General features: G+C 38.4%; 1 protein-coding gene across 1 annotated transcript in view; it reads left to right on the top strand.

Moving 5' to 3' along the window:
* Window positions 1-21,874, top strand: part of TRIT1 (tRNA isopentenyltransferase 1) — a 46,513-nt gene that overhangs the window by 17,723 nt on the left and 6,916 nt on the right. The window contains exons 2-8 of the mRNA XM_008580253.1: window positions 6,356-6,496; window positions 10,669-10,767; window positions 11,445-11,590; window positions 13,638-13,780; window positions 19,507-19,618; window positions 19,973-20,085; window positions 20,342-20,419. Of these exons, the coding sequence (XP_008578475.1) occupies window positions 6,356-6,496; window positions 10,669-10,767; window positions 11,445-11,590; window positions 13,638-13,780; window positions 19,507-19,618; window positions 19,973-20,085; window positions 20,342-20,419 (832 nt within the window). The remainder of the gene's footprint in view (window positions 1-6,355; window positions 6,497-10,668; window positions 10,768-11,444; window positions 11,591-13,637; window positions 13,781-19,506; window positions 19,619-19,972; window positions 20,086-20,341; window positions 20,420-21,874) is intronic.

Genomic DNA, 21,874 nt, shown 5'->3' on the forward strand with positions numbered 1-21,874 from the left:
TCACCCACAGAAAGTTTATAGTAAGGAAACGGCAGGTAGCTGCCATAAAGATTGCCAGTTCTCAATTTTGTTCCCGTGACAGACATTGCTAATAGATCAGTGCTGGCCTCAGTAAAGGAGATTAAGGGAAGGCTAATAAGATTGAAAGAAAACATGGAGAGAATGATGCCATTGAATCCCCAAGTGAGTGATTTAGGAAGGAGAGAGAGTGCAATAGTATCAGATTGTAGCTTTTTCCATTACTTGTTTTGAGAGTTTAGTAGAAAAGCGTTATATTTGACAGGGTTTGTTAGTGATCTCAGTGAGTGAAAGATCTATGGAGCAGTGGAGGGCTGCAAGCAGGGAAGATGAATGATTGTATGGATCCATAATCGAAGGTTGTGGGTTTTTTTTTTTTTTTTTTTGCAGCTGGCCGGTTAGGGGAACAAAACCCTTGATATTGGTATTATAAGGCTGAGCTCTAACCAACTGTGCTAATCGGCCAGCTCCTCAAGGTTGTGGTTTTCAAGGCAGGTGTAATCCACAGAGGCAGGAAAGTGATTGAAGGACTTCAGGATCTAATTTGGAATGGGAAGGAAATGAAGGCAAAAGGGGGATAATAACTTGGAACCAAATTAAGGGGCAGCTTTTCCTCTTGCTTGTAGACACCTATATTGAGGCATCGTAGCCAGCCAGCACTCAGACAGAGCTCTGAGATCTGCCCAGTGCCCAGGACACTGCTGCATGTCAGCTCCAAAGAGTTGGGGCCTTAAATGGATGGGATTTTTGGCTGTACACTTAAAGATTTGGGGGATTTTCTCCAATGTGAAATTTCTTTAGATGAAGGTTTCTCAACTTCAGGATTATTGACATTTGGGGGCAGAATAATTCTTTGTTGTAGGGGCGGGGGATTTCCCCATGCATCCTAGGATGCTCAGCAGCATCTTTGGCCTCTATCCTCTAGATGCCAGTAGCACCCCCAGCCCTGCAGTTGTGACAACCAAAAATGTTTCCAGACATTGTCAAATGTCCCCTGGTGGACAGAATCACTTGTAATTGAGAACCACTGCTCTAGAAAAACTGCTGGTTTTTCTCTAGGTGTATGTTGTAGATTTCTCCCACGTTCATTAGCTCCTCTGCGCCCTTCAGTTCTGTTGATTTGGAGAGTTCATGTTATTTCAGCCTTGGGGTCTTTTCCCAAAATTTTTTGTTTGGAAATAAACCCTTAACAGAGGTGAGACAAGAGGTATATTTCTCTCTAGTACCCAATTCAGTGCGTAGAACATTACATGTTTAATAGTTATGATATTTAAAAGAAGACTGCAGGGCCGACCCCGTGGTGCACTCGGGAGAGTGTGGCGCTCCTGCCGTGGGTTCGGATCCTGTATGGGGATGGCCGGTACACTCACTGGCTGAGCGCGGTGCAGAAGACACCAAGCCAAGGGTTGCGATCCCCTTACCGGTCACAAAAAAAAAAAAAAAAAAAAGAAGACTGCACAGTTTAACTTTAATATCTCCCTTATAAACTTTTATATCATGTTTCTCCATTTATTACAGTTATTTGTATCGGTATCTCTTGCTAGCTTGGACTCCTTGAGAACAGGGACTCTTTCTTAGTCTTTGTATGCCTACCATCTTGCAGAGTACCTTGCACATAGTAGGCTCTTAGCAAATGTTTGCTGAGATAAATCAATTATGTTAAATAATTGGCTAAGTGGGCCAAAACTCTTATTTTTCAGAATATTTCAGTCATCAGGGCTTACAGAGAAACCAGAGGTTCCTTAGTATTGTCAAAATATGATTTATGCAGAGAGAAGCATTTCATTCAAAGTCATTTCTGTGTACATTTCTCCCCTGAGAGGAGAAATGAACAGAGTGGCATGCTGCTTTTAAAAGATAACACAGGCCTGGCTGGTTAGCTCAGTTGGTTAGAGTGTAGTGCAGATAGTACCAAGGTCCAGGATTCAATCCCTTGAACCAGCCAGTTGCCAAAAGAAAAAAAAAAAAAAAAAAGATAACACAGATCCTTCTATCTCTTCTCAGCATTCAGGTTGACTGTTCTATAGGTAGAGTCACACTGAAACTATAATTGAAGCTGGAAAATATGGGAAATGTAAGGCAGTCAGCTAGAAATCTAACCTGTCCTGATGAAACAATATTTTCTAGGCGGGTAATAAAATAAGCCTGATTGTAGCATTTACAATAGGAATATCACCTAAGCCTGGACCAAATGTGACATTTAAAAAATTATTGATTTCTGGATTTATTGAGATATTTATCCTTGGTGCAAATGTGCAAAATGTTGCTGTGTTTTTGCTTTTTAACCTACAGTATGATTTTAATTCATCAACAATGGATACCCATAAAAACTCATAACTGTACAGCTTAATAAATTTCAAAAAGTGAAAATACCTGTGTAACCATAACTCATTTCAAGAAGTAGAACATTATTAGCTCTCTTAATAATTTTGAAAGTTTTATTTCATTGCTAATATTCACTGGTTTCTCACTGGGCCTAAAGGCTATCTTCCAAGTTTCTTTTTTGTGTGTGTGTGTGTGGTAAAATATACATAACATAAGATTTTCCATTTTTACCATTTCAGTGGCCATATTAATCATTTCAGTGGCATCAAGTACATTCATATTCTGCAGCTATTGTCACCCTCTATCTCCAATTCTTCTTCATCTTCCCAAACTGAAACTCTGTACCCATTAAACAATAAATCCCCATTCCACTTTATGTCCCTATGAATTTGACTAATCTGGGTACTTCATAAAAGTAGATTCACACAGTGTTTGGTTTTTTGTGACTGGCTTATTTTACTTAACATAATGTCTTCAAGGTTCATCCATGTTGTAGCATGTGTCATAATTTCCTGCCCATTTTAGGGGTGAATAATATTCCCTTGTATGTAGATACCACATTTTGTTTATCCATTCATCCATTGATCGAAACTTGGATTACTTCCACTTTTCGCTGTTGTGAATAATGCTGCTGTATAAATATCTGTTCAACACCCTGCTTTCAATTATTTTGGGTATATACCAGAAGTGGAATTGCTGGGTTGTGTGGTAATTCTATTTTTTGTCTTTTGAGGAAGTGCCATATTGTTTTCCATACTGGCTGCACCATTTTACATTCCCATCAGCAATGCACAAGGGTTCCAGTTTCTCTACATCTTAGCCAACATTTGTTATTTTCTGTTTTTATTTTGTTTTTCCTAATAGCCATCATAATGACTATGAAGTGCATCCAGGTCTTTTTTTTTTTTTTTTTTTTTGTTTTTTTTCGTGTCCGGCAACGGATCGCAACCCTCAGTGTCGCGCCCGTACCGGACCGGCAACGGGATCGCAACCCTCGGTGTTGCGCCCGCACCTCGCTCAGCCAGTGAGCGGGAACCGGTCTGTATGTGGGATCCGAACCCTCAGCAGGAGTGCTGCCGCGCTCCCAAGCAGCGCACTGTAGCAGTGCGCCACCAGGCCGGCCCATCCAAGTCTTTTTAAAGAAACTTTTTGTTACGGAAATTTCCCAGCATACAAAGAAAATAGAGCAAATAGCAGGTTCAGCTCCCATGTATTCATTACCTAGCTTCAATAGTTATGAACTCTTGGCCAGTCTTTTTTCAGTTATAGTCTGCCTCCCCTTCCCCCATGATTGGAATTCAGTTTCCAGTCATATACTTTCATTTATATGTACAGTTATGCACTACATAATGATGTTTCGGTCAATGATGGACCATAAATATGACAGTGTTTGGAGCAATAGGCTATACCTATACCATATAGCCTAGAAGTGTAGTAGGCTATAACATCTGGCTTTGTGTAAGTACACTCTGATATTCACACAATGATGAAATTGCCTAGTGACGCATTTCTCAGAATATTTCCCCATTGTTAAGTAACGCATGCCTGTTACTTTAATGTAACGTGTACCTCTAAATGTTAGACTCTTTAAAACATAACCATAAAACCGTATTATACCTAAAAACTAACAATAATTCTTTTATCATCAGATAGCTAGTCAATATCACCCATATCTTTATGTCCCATTTCTTTTAATCTGATGGTATAGTAGGCAAAAGGTTAAGAAGTCAGCCAAAGATGACAATTTGCATTGGTAACTAAGATTTGGAACTTTTATATGAGTTACAGTTTTTAATTTGTTAAATTAATACTCTTTTTTTCTGGTATTTGCTGCCGTTTGTATGAACCATAAACAGTACAATAGGCTACTTAGTAAATAAGGTGAGCCTGGTTCTGGGGTTACCTTCTGTTTGAATTATATTTGTGTGTGTGTGTGTGTGTGTGTGTGTGTGTGTGTGTGTGTGGGCCTCTAGAAGATACACCTAAAAACAGATCATAGGATAAAAGTTAATCTAGCCCTCTTTGGTCTCTGATAGAACATTCTGGTAGGATGTTTACATTTTGGCTTTTTTGGAGAGTAGGGTAAAAGTACACTTGCAGCTATGCATTTCCTTAACATTGATGTCACTGTGAAAAATGAGAATCCTTTTTGCTGTAACATACTTACCAGCATTTGAAAATCCTCTACTAGCAACATTGAGTTGTTGCTATGTAAGCTTTTTAACACTGGATCATCTGGATTTCTAAGCTACAGCAGTCAACTAAGGACTGTGGGAAAAGAGAGGGGAGTAACTCTTTCCCCCCCCAACTTTTGTTTTCTTAATTTGCACAGTAGTAGTAGACACCAGTGTATAATATACCCTATGACACTTTATAACAGCAGAAGGAAGTCTTGTTTAAGATACACAGAAAAGATATCACTAAAGATTCCGTCAGTATTCAGGTGTAAGAATGCAAGTTTCTTGTCATGCACAGATTAAATGAGTTAAAAAGACAGACCTGGTTCTTTTCCCTATGGCTGTATTTATATTATGTTTTCTGTGTGCTGTTTTACTATTTAACAATTTTATTTTCTTGAAGACAGCTTATATCCTTGCTGGGTAAGCAACCTCAGTAGATAAGAGCACAGAAGCTTCAGAGTGTTGAACAGTGACACTAAAGTTATTTTCCTTTTTCCTTGTGGTGTTGTGATAGTAGTAGTTGTAGTGATATTATAGGTAGTAGTGTAATGACCCTCATGTAGCTCTTACAGTATGCCAGGCAAAAACTAGTGCTTTTTACATGTGTTAACTCATTTAATCCTCACAATAACCCTGTGAGATTGATACTATTATTACCCCATTTTGCTGATATGGAATTGAGGCACAGGGAGGTTAGTAACTGACTACTGCAAGTACAAATAACTAGTGAGTGGCAGAGCTAGGAATTGATCTGAGGCAGTCTGGCGCCAGGGTCCTTCCTCCTAGCCATTACACTGTACTGTACTTATTTGACACCCATGTAAGTAAAGGGAAATGTGAGATAAAAAATGCTTTTAACATCTTCGTGGGCTCTCCGGAACTTCTGATCTGAGGCAGTCTGGCGCCAGGGTCCTTCCTCCTAGCCATTACACTGTACTGTACTTATTTGACACCCATATAAGTAAAGGGAAATGTGAGATAAAAAATGCTTTTAACATCTTCGTGGGCTCTCCGGAACTTATTATTTGTTCATTCAGTGCTCCCTGTAGAATCAGTGATTACAGAGAAAACATTTAATCTCAAAGCATTCATCCGTATTTTCAAACTAGTGTTTTCAGATCTGCTCTCCATCTGAGACCTTACATTTAAAGAAAGTACACTTGAACTTTTTACTTGAATTGGCAGATCAAGAGCTTACAGACAGGATATTGCCTTTGAGTATGTGCTGACCTCCTGAAGCAGTAATTAGGATAGATCACAATGTTTTCCCCAGAGTACAGCAGTATTAGGGGTTCTGACTTCAAAGTGTGTATGTGTGTGTTTTACATATATCTTTGTAGATAGGCTACCTCTCCACAAGTAGAAACAATCTTATACAAATTCTAGAAACCTTTTAGAGCCATTTCAGTGCAAGAAATATCTAAGCATTTTGAAGTAGAACTATGAGCAATGCAAAATATTACCTTTCTGTAGACTTGTGATAAGTTGAATAAATAAAACAACCTGCCCTCTTCTATATGTTTACAGTTCAGGCCTAAAGAACCTTTTAGTCTTGCAGAATTAGTTCTCGCTTGTGTGTGGATTTACATGCCCTTTTTATCTTTATGTCTAAGCTAAAATCTGCTATTTGGTAAGAAAGCCAGTGCTCTGTTTTCTTCTTTTTTTGTCCTGGGTGTTGTGGATCTGGCTGTGCTTTCAGAACACATCTACGCTGGTGCTTTGGGTCACTCAAGTGTTTGGCTGGAAGGGAGGAATAGATCACCATCTCCACTCATCAAGTATGCATTTTATGGAGACAGATGACATTTTCATGTTAATTTTCTTTCCCATAGGTCTATGAAGGCCTGGACATCATCACCAACAAGGTTTCTGCCCAAGAGCAGAGAATCTGCCAGCACCACATGATCAGCTTTGTGGATCCTCTTGTGACGAATTACACAGTGGTGGACTTCAGGAACAAAGCAACTGCTCTGATATCCTTAGGAAAGACAGCAACTAGGCTTGGTGGGTGCAGAGCAGCCCAAGCCAAGAAAGAAGGGTTTTTTTGTTTTTGTTTTTGTTTTTGTTTTGTTTTGTTTTGGCAGCTGTTTGATACAGGGATCAAGCACTTGACCTTGTTGTTACCAACACCAGTTCTAACCCACTGAGCTAATAGGCCAGCCCCAAGAAAGAAGTTTTCTTTCTAGTGGCAATTTCTTCTAAGCAGGGGCACCCAAGACATAACTACCAATAGGTAGCATCCTTTTCAGAATTATGTGGATTGAAATATATGGATTGAGACCTTGCACTCAAAGTCTTGTTCTCACACTGCAACATCAGCATCCCCTTAGAACTTGTTAGAAATGCTGAATCTTGGGCTCCACTCCAGACCTACTGAATTAGAATCTGCTTACAAGTGTCCCAGGTGATTTATATGCACATTAAAATTTGAGAAGCACTATTTTAGTGACAAGTGATTCTACGGAGAACACTGATATAGGAATCAGAAAATCTGTGTTCTAGTCCTAGAACTACCTCTTTTGAACAGGTGAATTTTACTGGGTAAAGCATTTACTTAATCCCACTGAGCTTCAATTTCCTACCCTTTAAATGTGGATATAAAATTGATTTATAAATGCAATGGAGTTACAGTTAGAATTTCAAAGGGATTGTTGAGTGGGTGGGTGGGTGGGTGGGACTGGAAAAAATAGTTCTGGGTAAGACCAAGAATTTTTTTGGCTGCTGGCCAATATGGGAATCCAAACCCTTGACCTTGGTGTTATAACACCATGCTCTAACCAGCTGACCTAACTGCCAGCCCTAATTACAATGAAGTTTTTTTGTTTTGTTTTGAGGCTGACTGGTACAGGGATCTGATTGAAAAAATAATGTAAGGGGAACTTGCCTTATATTTTAATGTACAGATTGCCTTAAATGTCTGGACTGCCAGATATTAAAACATATTGAAAAGTCATAATAATTATAACAACTTGGAACTTATATAATACTAGATAAATTTATAGCATTGAATAGAAAAATCCAGATACAGACTCAAATGGGCATGTGTATTTAGCTTATGCTCAAGGTGGAACTTCAAAACAGTGGAGAAATAATGAAGTAGTTAATAATTGTTCCTGGGACAGTTAATTGTTTTGGAAAAAAATAAAGTCAGGTCCTCATTATATATGAAATATAAATTCCAGATGGGTTTGAGAGTTAAGTATATCTTTTTTAATGAAATTTTTTAAGAAATGGGAGAATATGCAATTGAGTAGTTATGTGATTTTACAGTAGGGAAGGGCTTTGTATATGTAATCACTTTTTTGACAAATGGAAAATACCTAGATTTGAACATGTGAGAATGAAGAATTTGTGTTGGTGAGAATGTATATCAACCAGAACTCCTAGGTATATACCCTAGAGAGACTCTTGCCACAGGTATATCAGGAGATGATGTGTGGTAGATCTTATTCATAACAGCATTGCACTTAATACCAAAAACATGTAAACACCCAAATTCCCACATATAGAAGAATGCATAAAATTTGTTTTGTCCATATTAATTAAGTACTTTTCAACAGTGAAAATGAATAAATTGCAGCTACATGCATCAATCAATGTGTAGGAATCTTGGAAACCATATATAAAGTGTGGTAAATTACAGAAGGATACATACATGTTCATGCCATTACGTGTTATTATAAAGGTTTAAAAAGCAAGCAAAACTAAGCAATATATTGTTCAGGGGATACATACATATCAGTAATAATGTAAAGAAAAGCAAGGGAATGATGAAAAGCAAGCCCCAAAGTAAAGCAATTCAGGATGGTGATTGCCTCTGAGAAGGAAGTGTAGGTGTTGGGATGGAAATGAATACACAGGAGGCTTCAAAGGAATTATTGGTAATATTCTATTTCTTACACTGGGTTCATGAGTATTTGTTTTATTATTCATAATTTTTGTGTTATACATGTTTTTTTGTATGTATGGAGTATGGGGATACTTCAAAAAATTCATGGAAAAATAGAATTAAAAGATAATATGAATCTTTCCATGAACGTTTTGAAGTACCCTCATATTTTATAATTTACATTTTTTTTTTTTTGCTGTTGGCTGGTACAGGGATTGAACCAGGGGACCTTGGTGTTATCAGCACCATGATGTGACCAACTGAGCTAACCAACCAGCCCTGCATTTTATAAGTTAATAAAAAGAAGGAAAACAGCCCACTATAAACAAAATTTAAAAATGGTCTACAAACCTGGGGGAAAATATTTGTAACATAGGAAAGGCAAATGGCTAATAGTCTTAATATGTGAAGAACTCTTATGAATCAATACTGAACGTACTTGAAGGGCATGAGCAGTAATTCACAAAGGAAGATATACAAATGATGATAAACATAAAAAAGGTTTACCTTTGTTGTTAATCGGGGGCATGCAAATTAAAATAATGAGATAATATTTTTTGCCTATCAAATGAGCAGAGATTAAAATGCAGATAATAATTCCTGCCCTACCTACTTTACAAGGCCATTGTATCAGATGAAATAATGTAGTGCATGAAAGCCAGTTGCAAATTAAAAATATGTCACTAAATGTAAGTTGTTGCTATAAGATAGTTCAGTTGTTCAGAAAGAACTGATACAAAATGGAGAGCTAAGTAAGATTTTCAAAGGACAGGAACAACAGACGATAACTTAATCAGATCACTTATAGGCCAGGAGATTTGTGAATTTTGGTGAGTCTGAAATCAGAATGTCAGACTGAAAGTACCTTAAGAAGTATTCATCATCAGCCTCTTTTTTTTTTTTTCTCCCCCTTGGCAGCAGTCTGGCATTGGGATCCAAACCCTTGACCTTGGTATTACAACATCATGCTCTAACCAATCAGCCTTTTTGATTTGACATGTGAAGTTACTCGTTACTGAGACCCAGAGTGAAGAGTTTTGCTCAGAATTACAGTTATTGCATGGCTTGGGCAAACAAGTTAAACCTTTTTCCATCAAATACCTCCTATCCCGTCTGCCTCCCTCTTTTCCTCTCTTCTGGTATCTCACCATTTTCCCCTTTCCCTTGTCTTTTCCTTGCTCACTTTCCCCTTGTTAATCATATTATATAATTGAATTTTTGTTTTATTGGTGTAATTGTATGCTCCCTATAGTTAATTTAAAGGCAGAATAGAGAATTTCTGTTTTTCTTTATGATCCTTGATTGGTAACATTTTTATTCTTACCCCACCCCAGTCTCTTAAGGGTTAGTTGACTTCTGATAGAAAAAAAGGTCATCTTTCTCTGTGCCCACAGATTGACTGGCAAGGGGAAGAAGTGTGTAAATCATTTTTTATTTGGGTATTGAAAGTCTTTTTTTAAAAAGCAATTATCCTCAGAAACAAAGCCCTTGTTAAAGCAGATAATTAATTATCTGTTCAACAGAGATTCTAAAAAGAAGAGTTCAAAGCAGTAGGGATACAAAAACAATAGTGGCTAAAGTAAATTGAGTGCTTATTACTTTTCAGGCATTATGGTAGGAGATTTATATGCATTGTCAAATTTAATGCTCATAAGAAGAATTCATGGGGATTTTACAGGTGAGAAAACTGAAGCTCAGACAGGTTTAATAACTTGCCTAAGAGCTGGACCTGGTAATTGAAGTCTGTTTGTCTTCAGAACCTGTGCTGCTCAGCTTATTTGGTGAGGTCTCTCACATGGCAAAAATGTGTACTACTGCCACATAATGGTAGAGACTGAATCTAAGAACCTTAGAGAAACCAGCTTGTGTTTAGCTTCAGAAGGCATAGTCACACATTGGATGTCACCTCAGTTGCTTCCTGAGCAGCTGACACTTGGTTCTGTGAGAGTCCTTGGGCTTATGCTTGTTAAACTGATTTGGAATACCAGTAAAACTTTGAATTTTGGCAGTAAGACCTAGAAAGTTCTAGAACTAGAAAGAATTACTATCATGCATTTATTTTTAAGTCCCTCCAGAACTGATTGGAAATGATTCTGAAAACTTATGGGAAACTGATGTCAATTCATTTTGGTTTCTACCCTTTCTACTCTGCTCTGCAGACAAATGATTGTGGTTTCTTGCTAATACTCTTCTTCCCAAGTGAGTCAGGATTCTCTTCTTGATGTTAAATATCATGATGTCTTTCTTAATGTTCACATTGAAGATATCTTTGCCCGGGACAAAATTCCTATTGTCGTGGGAGGAACCAATTATTACATTGAATCTCTGCTCTGGAAAGTTCTTGTCAATACTAAGGTATGTTTAGTTCACTTCTAACTCACTGTGGAAATGGGTGTCTCTTTCTTGCTGGATAATTTTAGTGGGAGGACATTGACTCTTGCCTATTTCTTATATTCAGCAACTGTAATTTTCCTACTTAATATTCTGAAGCAAATGCCACCTCCATATGTGAAGTGTGCTCCTCCAGGCTGGCCTAAGGGCAGGGGCTATGTATGGGAAAAATGTTCCTGTGTGGATTAATTAGCATCTCCATGTAAGTTCACAGTATATTAGTCTGATTCAGCATCTCCTGGCTGGCAACACAATATATGTCAGGGAGACATTCAACACTGACCTTTCTTACAGAATTGCTATTACATAGGGTGAGAGACTCTGCAAACTATATTGTGCTAGTAATGTTAAAATAGATATGGTAGCCCTGTGCCTGTTTGTATTTCTGACAAGGAGGCAGGGTAGCTGAGTTTTTCCATAGGCAATCAGTCTTCCATCCTCTTTGTTTCCTTTGGCCTCACAGCACTTACCACAGTGTATTGGAATGTTCTGTTTATGATCTATCTTTCACCATATGGCAGGGTCTTCTGATTCATCTTTATTCTGTATTTCTGATACTTAGCAAAGTGCCTGACACATACACTGTCTCAATGTTTGCTGAATTGTAGAATTAAGTCTACTTCTAAACCTTCATTTAATAGCCCCAGGAGATGGGCACTGAGAAAGCAGTTGACCGGAAAGTAGAGCTTGAAAAGGAGGATGGCCATACACTCCACAAACGCCTAAGCCAAGTGGACCCAGAAATGGCCGCCAAGCTGCACCCTCATGACAAGCGCAAAGTGGCCAGGTAAGTTGGGGGTCAGTCAGTTCTTCAGTTTGCTTGGGTGACGAGAGAGGTTTGGTAATAGGAGTTAGTGCAGATTGATGTGTTGTTCTAGCTCAGCAGGTTGGGAGGCTCTGAGTTATTGCCTGAGTCCAACTCCCTCAATAAATAGTCGCACCCTACTTGTTGTTACATTTTAAATGCATAGTACAATATCATTTTTCCCTAAGGCCTATGTAATCTTTCTTCATTTTCTATTTGATCTTTGCTTGTATAACAGTTTTCATATAAATTTTTTCTGGCATGCAATCTGTTTACATTGTGATTTGAGTTTCATAATTGATTGTGCAATGTTGAGTTCTGCCCCAGCAGCTTTCCCAGTGGGAGATGGATTTTATAAACTGTCTCATAGATCAGCTCACCTTTGCACATGGAGACTTTCTTGTAAGGAAGAGAAGTGGTAAATAAACTCATAAGGTCATGTGTCCTAGGTTGTTTTGAAATTGCAGCCTCATGTGTTAGGTCTGTTTTTCTGCAGTATTAAGAGTGATTCTGATGTAGTAGAACATCTAGTGAAAGACCTACTATTTGGATGATAATACAGATTAAATATTATAGTAACACCTAGCATTGATAGGGGTTATGAAGTATCTAGAAAATGAACTTTCTAGATCAGTGTTTCTTAGCCCTTTTCATTATTGCCCCAGGAGCCTTTGTAGATTTTTTTTTCCTAATTGTTCCCGTTATCCCCCGCCCCCAGTACAATTTAATACTAAAGAATACGATTTTTTTCAGATAGGGTTGTCTTTCAGAGAGCCACACACTGTAATAAAAAAAAGTTTTTTCCACCACCTTAAAGAAAATATCACCCCATTGTGAATACATGTTCTAAATTAATGAAGTTTATACTTTCCAGTATCCAAACATTTTATTTTAAACATTTTGATAGAAATCTTTCAAAAAAATTTTTTTTGAATTTGGGGATATTATGATGAACATTCATCTTTACGTTGTTTTATGACATAATTCTAGAACTTGGTTTTTATTATTCTCCCCTTTTATTAATCAGTTCTTTCTTATCACCTCTCCTCATTTTGCTGCTTCTAAACTAGTAATGAGTTTAAGAATTGTCTTAGAAAGTGTCAATAGATTCCAAGCAAGAGCTCTGGAGTCTCTCCTTTAGAGAGGATTGGAGGACTTTTTTCATGTTTCTTTTGGTTTGAGGCTGTATCCTAATCTCAAAGTGTCAATAGATTCCAAGCAAGAGCTCTGGAGTCTCTTTTAGAGAGGATTGGAGGACTTTTTTCATGTTTCTTTTGGTTTGAGGCTGTATCCTAATCTCCAGATAAGTGAGATATCTGTTACTACATTTTTTTCTCATAGATCCTCTTTGAGTGAATAGTGATACTGAAGGACAAGGGGTCTCTACTCTTGTGTTAGGGTTTTAGGAAGTGGAATTGGGTCAGGAAGGGAAAGATCACTTTCAAGCTGATAAGTTGCAATCATTCAGAGTGGTAGAGTATAGATTTGGGAGTTGAATTACCGAGTGCTGCATAACATAATACGTAGGGATAGAAGTGAATGATGGCTTAAGAATAAGTATGTGAGTTTTTTCTTCAGCGATCTTTGTGCCAATAGAGTACTGGATTAGCCAGGAGCAGTCTTCATTAATTTTAGACATATTTAAAAAGAAAGTTGATGAGCTGGATATACGACATACTTTTGTACTGTGGGAAAGGCACTCCAGCTAGACCAGACTTGTTGGCTTACAACAAAGTGTCCCAAACAAGCTCTTTTATTGCTTACCTGAAAGTCAGTGAGTCCCATTCTATTTGTGTAGAAGAAACCTGTTGTTACTGACCCTGTTTAACTGATTTCAGAAAATTGTGTATATGTTTAGAAAAATAATTATCAGTTTTTACATGACCTAAAGTTTTCCTTAGGACCCTTTTCTGAGTAGCTGTAGGATTGAAGTAACCCTTGACCTTCATGCCTTTGGGCACTTATGCAGTGAAAATGAGAAAGAGGTTTTTATGGGTGTGTCCCTTCTCTCCCCTTTTAAAAAACTTAGGAGCTTACAAGTGTTTGAAGAAACGGGAATTTCTCATAGTGAATTTCTTCATCGTCAGCATGCAGAGGACGGTGGTGGTCCCCTTGGAGGCCCTCTGAAGTTTCCTAACCCTTGCATCCTCTGGCTTCATGCTGACCAGACAGGTAAAAGCCCTTCAGTGCCTTGGAGTCTCTCTGAGATAGAACTTAGAATAATAAGTTACTGTATATAAAATGCTTAGAACCATGGGTGACTCATAATAAGCGTTAAACAAGTGTTAGCTGTTAATTTTCATACCATTATCATTATTTGTTGACTTAGGTACAGTGCCATTTCCTTAGGTATCTGTCTGGAAAGGGAGGAAGGGTAGCCTGGGTAGGAAGATACCAGGGGTAGGATAGGATGGGATAGGTAGATGGGAAAGAGACTGCTAACCAGGGAAGGTCCAAAGGACAAGGAGAAGGAAGGCCTCCTGTGGAAGGGGGTCTGACCTCTGGGCTGTCTAGATCCTGGATCACTGATTATTCTTAAAGCAGTAAGTCTGAGAAATGGGTATGATGATTAGCTAGTTAGCCTGATGATGTTTTTGTTGCTAAGGTATATTAACGCCCTGTGATAGTAATAATTTATTCATCCAACAAACATTCAGTGAAGTCTCTAGTATTCTGTGTAGTGCTCGGGTTTCAGAGATGATTTGAGACAGTGCCTGCTCTTAAGGAGCTCCCAGTCTAGTAGGGTGACAGACAGCAAAATAGATATTGTAGTGCAATAAATGTAGGGCTAGAGATATATTCAGAGTGCTGTGGCGTGGCAGAGAAGGGATGATGAGTGTTTTCTGGGGGGAGTCAGGGACCAATTTGTAAAGGTAACCTATGAGTTTGTTCTAGGGAGATGAGATTATACTGCTTGTGGACAGGCAGTATAGAGTAGCGATTAAGAACACAGGCTCTGAGACCGACTCTCTGATTTCAAATTTTTGCTCCACCTGACAATGCTCTCTCCTTAACTGTGTGAGTTTTAAGACAATTTGGTTTACCTTTCCATACTCCAATTCTTCTGTAAAATGGAGATAATAATAACAGTACATATCTCTTAGCTTCATTGAGGATTAGGTGAATTAATACATAGAAAGTGCTCAGAATGTCCTCTATAAATGCAAACTTTTTAGGAAGATGGGAAAAAAGATTGCTATCATTGCAGGCTAAGAAATAGCAATGATAGAGATGTAGAAGAGCATAATTGAAATGGTGAAAATTTGTTAAATTAATCTGCAGTAAATTTATAGAAAAATAATTTTTCAATAATGAAATTTTTGTAAATAAAAATGTACTATAATTCAGCATGAAATAATGGTATCTGATTCATAATAAAGCTGTGTTTGGCCACCACGTCCGAACAACTATGACTTCTCACTCTTTACTCCTTTGTCTGGCTCAGTAGTTCAAGATATACCTAGGATGGCTTTGTTTTGTTTTTTGTTTTTTGATTGTTTTTTGGGCAGCTGGCTGGTACAGAGATCTAAACAGTTGACCTTGGTGTGCTAGGGTGGCTTTGGATTCAAGTTCCTTATTCCTACCCAAGATGTCATATGGGGATTCTTAAATGTAAAATAACACAAAGTTAGAGTATAATGACAAATATAATGACAAAAGTTAAGAAAGGTAAATTGGGGGTCCTCAGCCACCTCTACAAACAGTGGATGTATATTTCATACAAGTATTAAATATTTGTTTTTCATAATAGCTGTAATTGTATACAAAAAAAGCTGTACTTTATATAATGAGAAGGCATGTGCTTCATCCTGGCTCTTTTTTTTTTTTTTTTTTTTTTTTTTTGAATTTCCTAATCTTTTCAGACATTTCCCAGAGTTGTTTTTCAAGGAAGTAACATGGGAGTTGGTGGGTAGAGGAGGGGAGAATTTCAGAGTAACTAACTGTTCAGGACCTCAGTGTACTTCTCAATGAAATGAATGGCTCAACTAGATCATCTCCAAGGCCCCTGCTAGCTTTCAGAAGCAATGGCTCACCTGCTGATGCTCTCCTGTTCCCAGCCAGGACTATCAACATGGTATCTTCCAATCAATTGGCTTCAAGGAATTTCACGAGTACCTGATCACTGAGGGAAAATGCACACCAGAGACTAGTAACCAGCTTCTAAAGAAAGGTGTGAATTCCTCCGTCTAACCTAGTTTTGGACATCCTTGGGTGACAGAGTACCCTGCTGGTATGGTTTTAGAAATTGCTGAGGCTAGAAGAGTCCCAAATGACCCTCACTCAGCTCAGAATTGAGATTTTTGTCCACCACGTCTAACATTGTGCTGCTGTGGCTGATTTTCTCTTCTGCTGGGCTGGGAGGGCCTGCCTCTCAGCAGGGTAAAAAGTACTTACCTAGATGTTCTTATATCTACTGTATTTTTCAGGTATCGAGGCTTTGAAACAAGTAACTAAGAGATATGCCCGGAAACAAAACCGGTGGGTTAAAAACCGGTTTTTGAACAGTAAGTCTCATGTTTTTTGTGTTTTTTGTTTGTTTTATCCCCAGGCCTATTTTTAATAGAATATAGATATCCTCTGCTCACCCAGAAAATGAACTTTAGTTTCTGGACCTGTTTTAAGATTTTGGCCCTGACCTAGGGGAGGTTCTGTAGCAGAAATGATCACCCAGGGATTTTTTTGGCGATATCTCAGGAAAAATATTGTTTCCATTGTGGAGTCTGCCTTATGCCTTCAACAGATAGGTACTGGCTGCAAACAGGTAAAAACAAAACAGCAACGTTTTCCTAGCAGAGTTAGTATTCAGGGCTGATTTCAGCTTCAGTTTTGTACCTGAAGAGCAATCAGATTTCTGTAGAGAGGCTTTCCTAATTAGAATGGTTTTTGAGCCAGATGAGTAGTATAAAAAGGCAAAACCATCACCATTTCTCCCATCGTCTCTTTCATGATTAGGTACATAGTGCTTCAGGTTGCTTCAACTGAAACTTTAGTTGGACAGCACATTATGGGAAAGGAAANTCTTATCACCTCTCCTCATTTTGCTGCTTCTAAACTAGTAATGAGTTTAAGAATTGTCTTAGTAAGTGTCAATAGATTCCAAGCAAGAGCTCTGGAGTCTCTCCTTTAGAGAGGATTGGAGGACTTTTTTCATGTTTCTTTTGGTTTGAGGCTGTATCCTAATCTCCAGATAAGTGAGATATCTGTTACTACATTTTTTTCTCATAGATCCTCTTTGAGTGAATAGTGATACTGAAGGACAAGGGGTCTCTACTCTTGTGTTAGGGTTTTAGGAAGTGGAATTGGGTCAGGAAGGGAAAGATCACTTTCAAGCTGATAAGTTGCAATCATTCAGAGTGGTAGAGTATAGATTTGGGAGTTGAATTACCGAGTGCTGCATAACATAATACGTAGGGATAGAAGTGAATGATGGCTTAAGAATAAGTATGTGAGTTTTTTCTTCAGCGATCTTTGTGCCAATAGAGTACTGGATTAGCCAGGAGCAGTCTTCATTAATTTTAGACATATTTAAAAAGAAAGTTGATGAGCTGGATATACGACATACTTTTGTACTGTGGGAAAGGCACTCCAGCTAGACCAGACTTGTTGGCTTACAACAAAGTGTCCCAAACAAGCTCTTTTATTGCTTACCTGAAAGTCAGTGAGTCCCATTCTATTTGTGTAGAAGAAACCTGTTGTTACTGACCCTGTTTAACTGATTTCAGAAAATTGTGTATATGTTTAGAAAAATAATTATCAGTTTTTACATGACCTAAAGTTTTCCTTAGGACCCTTTTCTGAGTAGCTGTAGGATTGAAGTAACCCTTGACCTTCATGCCTTTGGGCACTTATGCAGTGAAAATGAGAAAGAGGTTTTTATGGGTGTGTCCCTTCTCTCCCCTTTTAAAAAACTTAGGAGCTTACAAGTGTTTGAAGAAACGGGAATTTCTCATAGTGAATTTCTTCATCGTCAGCATGCAGAGGACGGTGGTGGTCCCCTTGGAGGCCCTCTGAAGTTTCCTAACCCTTGCATCCTCTGGCTTCATGCTGACCAGACAGGTAAAAGCCCTTCAGTGCCTTGGAGTCTCTCTGAGATAGAACTTAGAATAATAAGTTACTGTATATAAAATGCTTAGAACCATGGGTGACTCATAATAAGCGTTAAACAAGTGTTAGCTGTTAATTTTCATACCATTATCATTATTTGTTGACTTAGGTACAGTGCCATTTCCTTAGGTATCTGTCTGGAAAGGGAGGAAGGGTAGCCTGGGTAGGAAGATACCAGGGGTAGGATAGGATGGGATAGGTAGATGGGAAAGAGACTGCTAACCAGGGAAGGTCCAAAGGACAAGGAGAAGGAAGGCCTCCTGTGGAAGGGGGTCTGACCTCTGGGCTGTCTAGATCCTGGATCACTGATTATTCTTAAAGCAGTAAGTCTGAGAAATGGGTATGATGATTAGCTAGTTAGCCTGATGATGTTTTTGTTGCTAAGGTATATTAACGCCCTGTGATAGTAATAATTTATTCATCCAACAAACATTCAGTGAAGTCTCTAGTATTCTGTGTAGTGCTCGGGTTTCAGAGATGATTTGAGACAGTGCCTGCTCTTAAGGAGCTCCCAGTCTAGTAGGGTGACAGACAGCAAAATAGATATTGTAGTGCAATAAATGTAGGGCTAGAGATATATTCAGAGTGCTGTGGCGTGGCAGAGAAGGGATGATGAGTGTTTTCTGGGGGGAGTCAGGGACCAATTTGTAAAGGTAACCTATGAGTTTGTTCTAGGGAGATGAGATTATACTGCTTGTGGACAGGCAGTATAGAGTAGCGATTAAGAACACAGGCTCTGAGACCGACTCTCTGATTTCAAATTTTTGCTCCACCTGACAATGCTCTCTCCTTAACTGTGTGAGTTTTAAGACAATTTGGTTTACCTTTCCATACTCCAATTCTTCTGTAAAATGGAGATAATAATAACAGTACATATCTCTTAGCTTCATTGAGGATTAGGTGAATTAATACATAGAAAGTGCTCAGAATGTCCTCTATAAATGCAAACTTTTTAGGAAGATGGGAAAAAAGATTGCTATCATTGCAGGCTAAGAAATAGCAATGATAGAGATGTAGAAGAGCATAATTGAAATGGTGAAAATTTGTTAAATTAATCTGCAGTAAATTTATAGAAAAATAATTTTTCAATAATGAAATTTTTGTAAATAAAAATGTACTATAATTCAGCATGAAATAATGGTATCTGATTCATAATAAAGCTGTGTTTGGCCACCACGTCCGAACAACTATGACTTCTCACTCTTTACTCCTTTGTCTGGCTCAGTAGTTCAAGATATACCTAGGATGGCTTTGTTTTGTTTTTTGTTTTTTGATTGTTTTTTGGGCAGCTGGCTGGTACAGAGATCTAAACAGTTGACCTTGGTGTGCTAGGGTGGCTTTGGATTCAAGTTCCTTATTCCTACCCAAGATGTCATATGGGGATTCTTAAATGTAAAATAACACAAAGTTAGAGTATAATGACAAATATAATGACAAAAGTTAAGAAAGGTAAATTGGGGGTCCTCAGCCACCTCTACAAACAGTGGATGTATATTTCATACAAGTATTAAATATTTGTTTTTCATAATAGCTGTAATTGTATACAAAAAAAGCTGTACTTTATATAATGAGAAGGCATGTGCTTCATCCTGGCTCTTTTTTTTTTTTTTTGGAGTTGCAGAATCTTAAGTGTGAGTAAATATAATATGAATTATTATATAATCTTTGGAACCTAAATCCTTTCTTCCATTTGAACAAATTCTCTTCTTTGTGGCAGCCTGTTCATTCACTATGTAAGTGTATAGTGGGCACCTGTAACATGCTTGCTGGTTGATGGGCTAATTTGATTCAAGTTCTAGATGAGCGCTTGGATAAGAGGGTGGATGACATGCTTGCTGCTGGGCTCTTGGAAGAACTAAGAGATTTTCATAGACGCTATAATCAGAAGATTGTTTCAGAAAATAGGTAAGGATTTTGCTGTTATTCTGACGTATTCTCCATTCCTTGCCTGTAGACGGTAGACACAGTACTGGCTTTGAGTCTACTTGTTTATTAGCCTTTGTCCTTGGCATTGGAAGGAGGTTTGGTATATTTGTTACAGTTGCAATTTCCTAATCTTTTCAGACATTTCCCAGAGTTGTTTTTCAAGGAAGTAACATGGGAGTTGGTGGGTAGAGGAGGGGAGAATTTCAGAGTAACTAACTGTTCAGGACCTCAGTGTACTTCTCAATGAAATGAATGGCTCAACTAGATCATCTCCAAGGCCCCTGCTAGCTTTCAGAAGCAATGGCTCACCTGCTGATGCTCTCCTGTTCCCAGCCAGGACTATCAACATGGTATCTTCCAATCAATTGGCTTCAAGGAATTTCACGAGTACCTGATCACTGAGGGAAAATGCACACCAGAGACTAGTAACCAGCTTCTAAAGAAAGGTGTGAATTCCTCCGTCTAACCTAGTTTTGGACATCCTTGGGTGACAGAGTACCCTGCTGGTATGGTTTTAGAAATTGCTGAGGCTAGAAGAGTCCCAAATGACCCTCACTCAGCTCAGAATTGAGATTTTTGTCCATCACGTCTAACATTGTGCTGCTGTGGCTGATTTTCTCTTCTGCTGGGCTGGGAGGGCCTGCCTTTCAGCAGGGTAAAAAGTACTTACCTAGATGTTCTTATATCTACTGTATTTTTCAGGTATCGAAGCTTTGAAACAAGTAACTAAGAGATATGCCCGGAAACAAAACCGGTGGGTTAAAAACCGGTTTTTGAACAGTAAGTCTCATGTTTTTTGTGTTTTTTGTTTGTTTTATCCCCAGGCCTATTTTTAATAGAATATAGATATCCTCTGCTCACCCAGAAAATGAACTTTAGTTTCTGGACCTGTTTTAAGATTTTGGCCCTGACCTAGGGGAGGTTCTGTAGCAGAAATGATCACCCAGGGATTTTTTTGGCGATATCTCAGGAAAAATATTGTTTCCATTGTGGAGTCTGCCTTATGCCTTGAACAGATAGGTACTGGCTGCAAACAGGTAAAAACAAAACAGCAACGTTTTCCTAGCAGAGTTAGTATTCAGGGCTGATTTCAGCTTCAGTTTTGTACCTGAAGAGCAATCAGATTTCTGTAGAGAGGCTTTCCTAATTAGAATGGTTTTTGAGCCAGATGAGTAGTATAAAAAGGCAAAACCATCACCATTTCTCCCATCGTCTCTTTCATGATTAGGTACATAGTGCTTCAGGTTGCTTCAACTGAAACTTTAGTTGGACAGCACATTATGGGAAAGGAAAGGAAATTCTCATTCATTTGACTTTGTAATGTGTCTTTGGCACTAAATTTGGTGCTATGCATGTATTATTGAGCCTTCGATGGAGATATTATTCTTTTCTTTTTGCAGATAAGAAAATAAAGCCCTCAAGAAGTTAAATAACTTGCCAAAAATCCTCCAACTAGTAGGCAGTACAGTACTGAATGCAGGCCTGACTCCAGAGCCCACACTCTTTGCTTTATACTACTTCTCTTGTTTCCCTTAGCTATAAATTTAGCTAGACAGCATTTGTATTGGGCCTCAGGTAAGAAATTGTGTGATTATGAGCTAAAGGGAGATTAATTTAAAAATAAGTGAAACTCCAGTTTTATCTTGTGGACACTTTTTATTTTTATTTTTTATTTATTTATTTATTTTTTTAAAGATGACCGGTAAGGAGATCTTAACCCTTGGCTTGGTGTTGTCAGCACCACGCTCAGCCAGTGAGTGAAGTGGCCATCCTTATATAGGATCCGAACCCATGGCCTTGGTGTTATCAGCACCGCACTCTCCCGAGTGAGCCACGGGCCGGCCCTTGTGGACACTTTTTAAATATGGTTATGAGTCATTCCATATTTACCTTTTGCCAGTAGACTTCTGTTTTCAGTTATAGATAAGGCCAGCTGCAGCCTCCACCCCTACTCCTTGGTGGTCCTGAACACATACACCTTGATCCATGCTGTTGACCACTGGATTGCTGATGTCTCTTCCGCTCTGTCTGAGCTCTCTAGTGGGAACTCTGGTGCCAGGAGGCTCTTTATACTTTCTTCTACTTATCCTGCTTTCTCTTCATGTCTTGTTAGATAGGAGAAGTGTTAGTGTAAGCTGAAGTTGAAGTTCAATACTACAAATTTCTTTCTTTTTTTTTCTTTTTTTAAAAAAAGATGACCGGTAAGGGGATCTTAACCCTTGACTTGGTGTTGTC

This window comes from Galeopterus variegatus, unplaced genomic scaffold (genome assembly GCF_000696425.1).
Source record: "Galeopterus variegatus unplaced genomic scaffold, G_variegatus-3.0.2 Scaffold2048, whole genome shotgun sequence".
NCBI classification, from domain to species: Eukaryota; Metazoa; Chordata; class Mammalia; order Dermoptera; family Cynocephalidae; genus Galeopterus; species Galeopterus variegatus.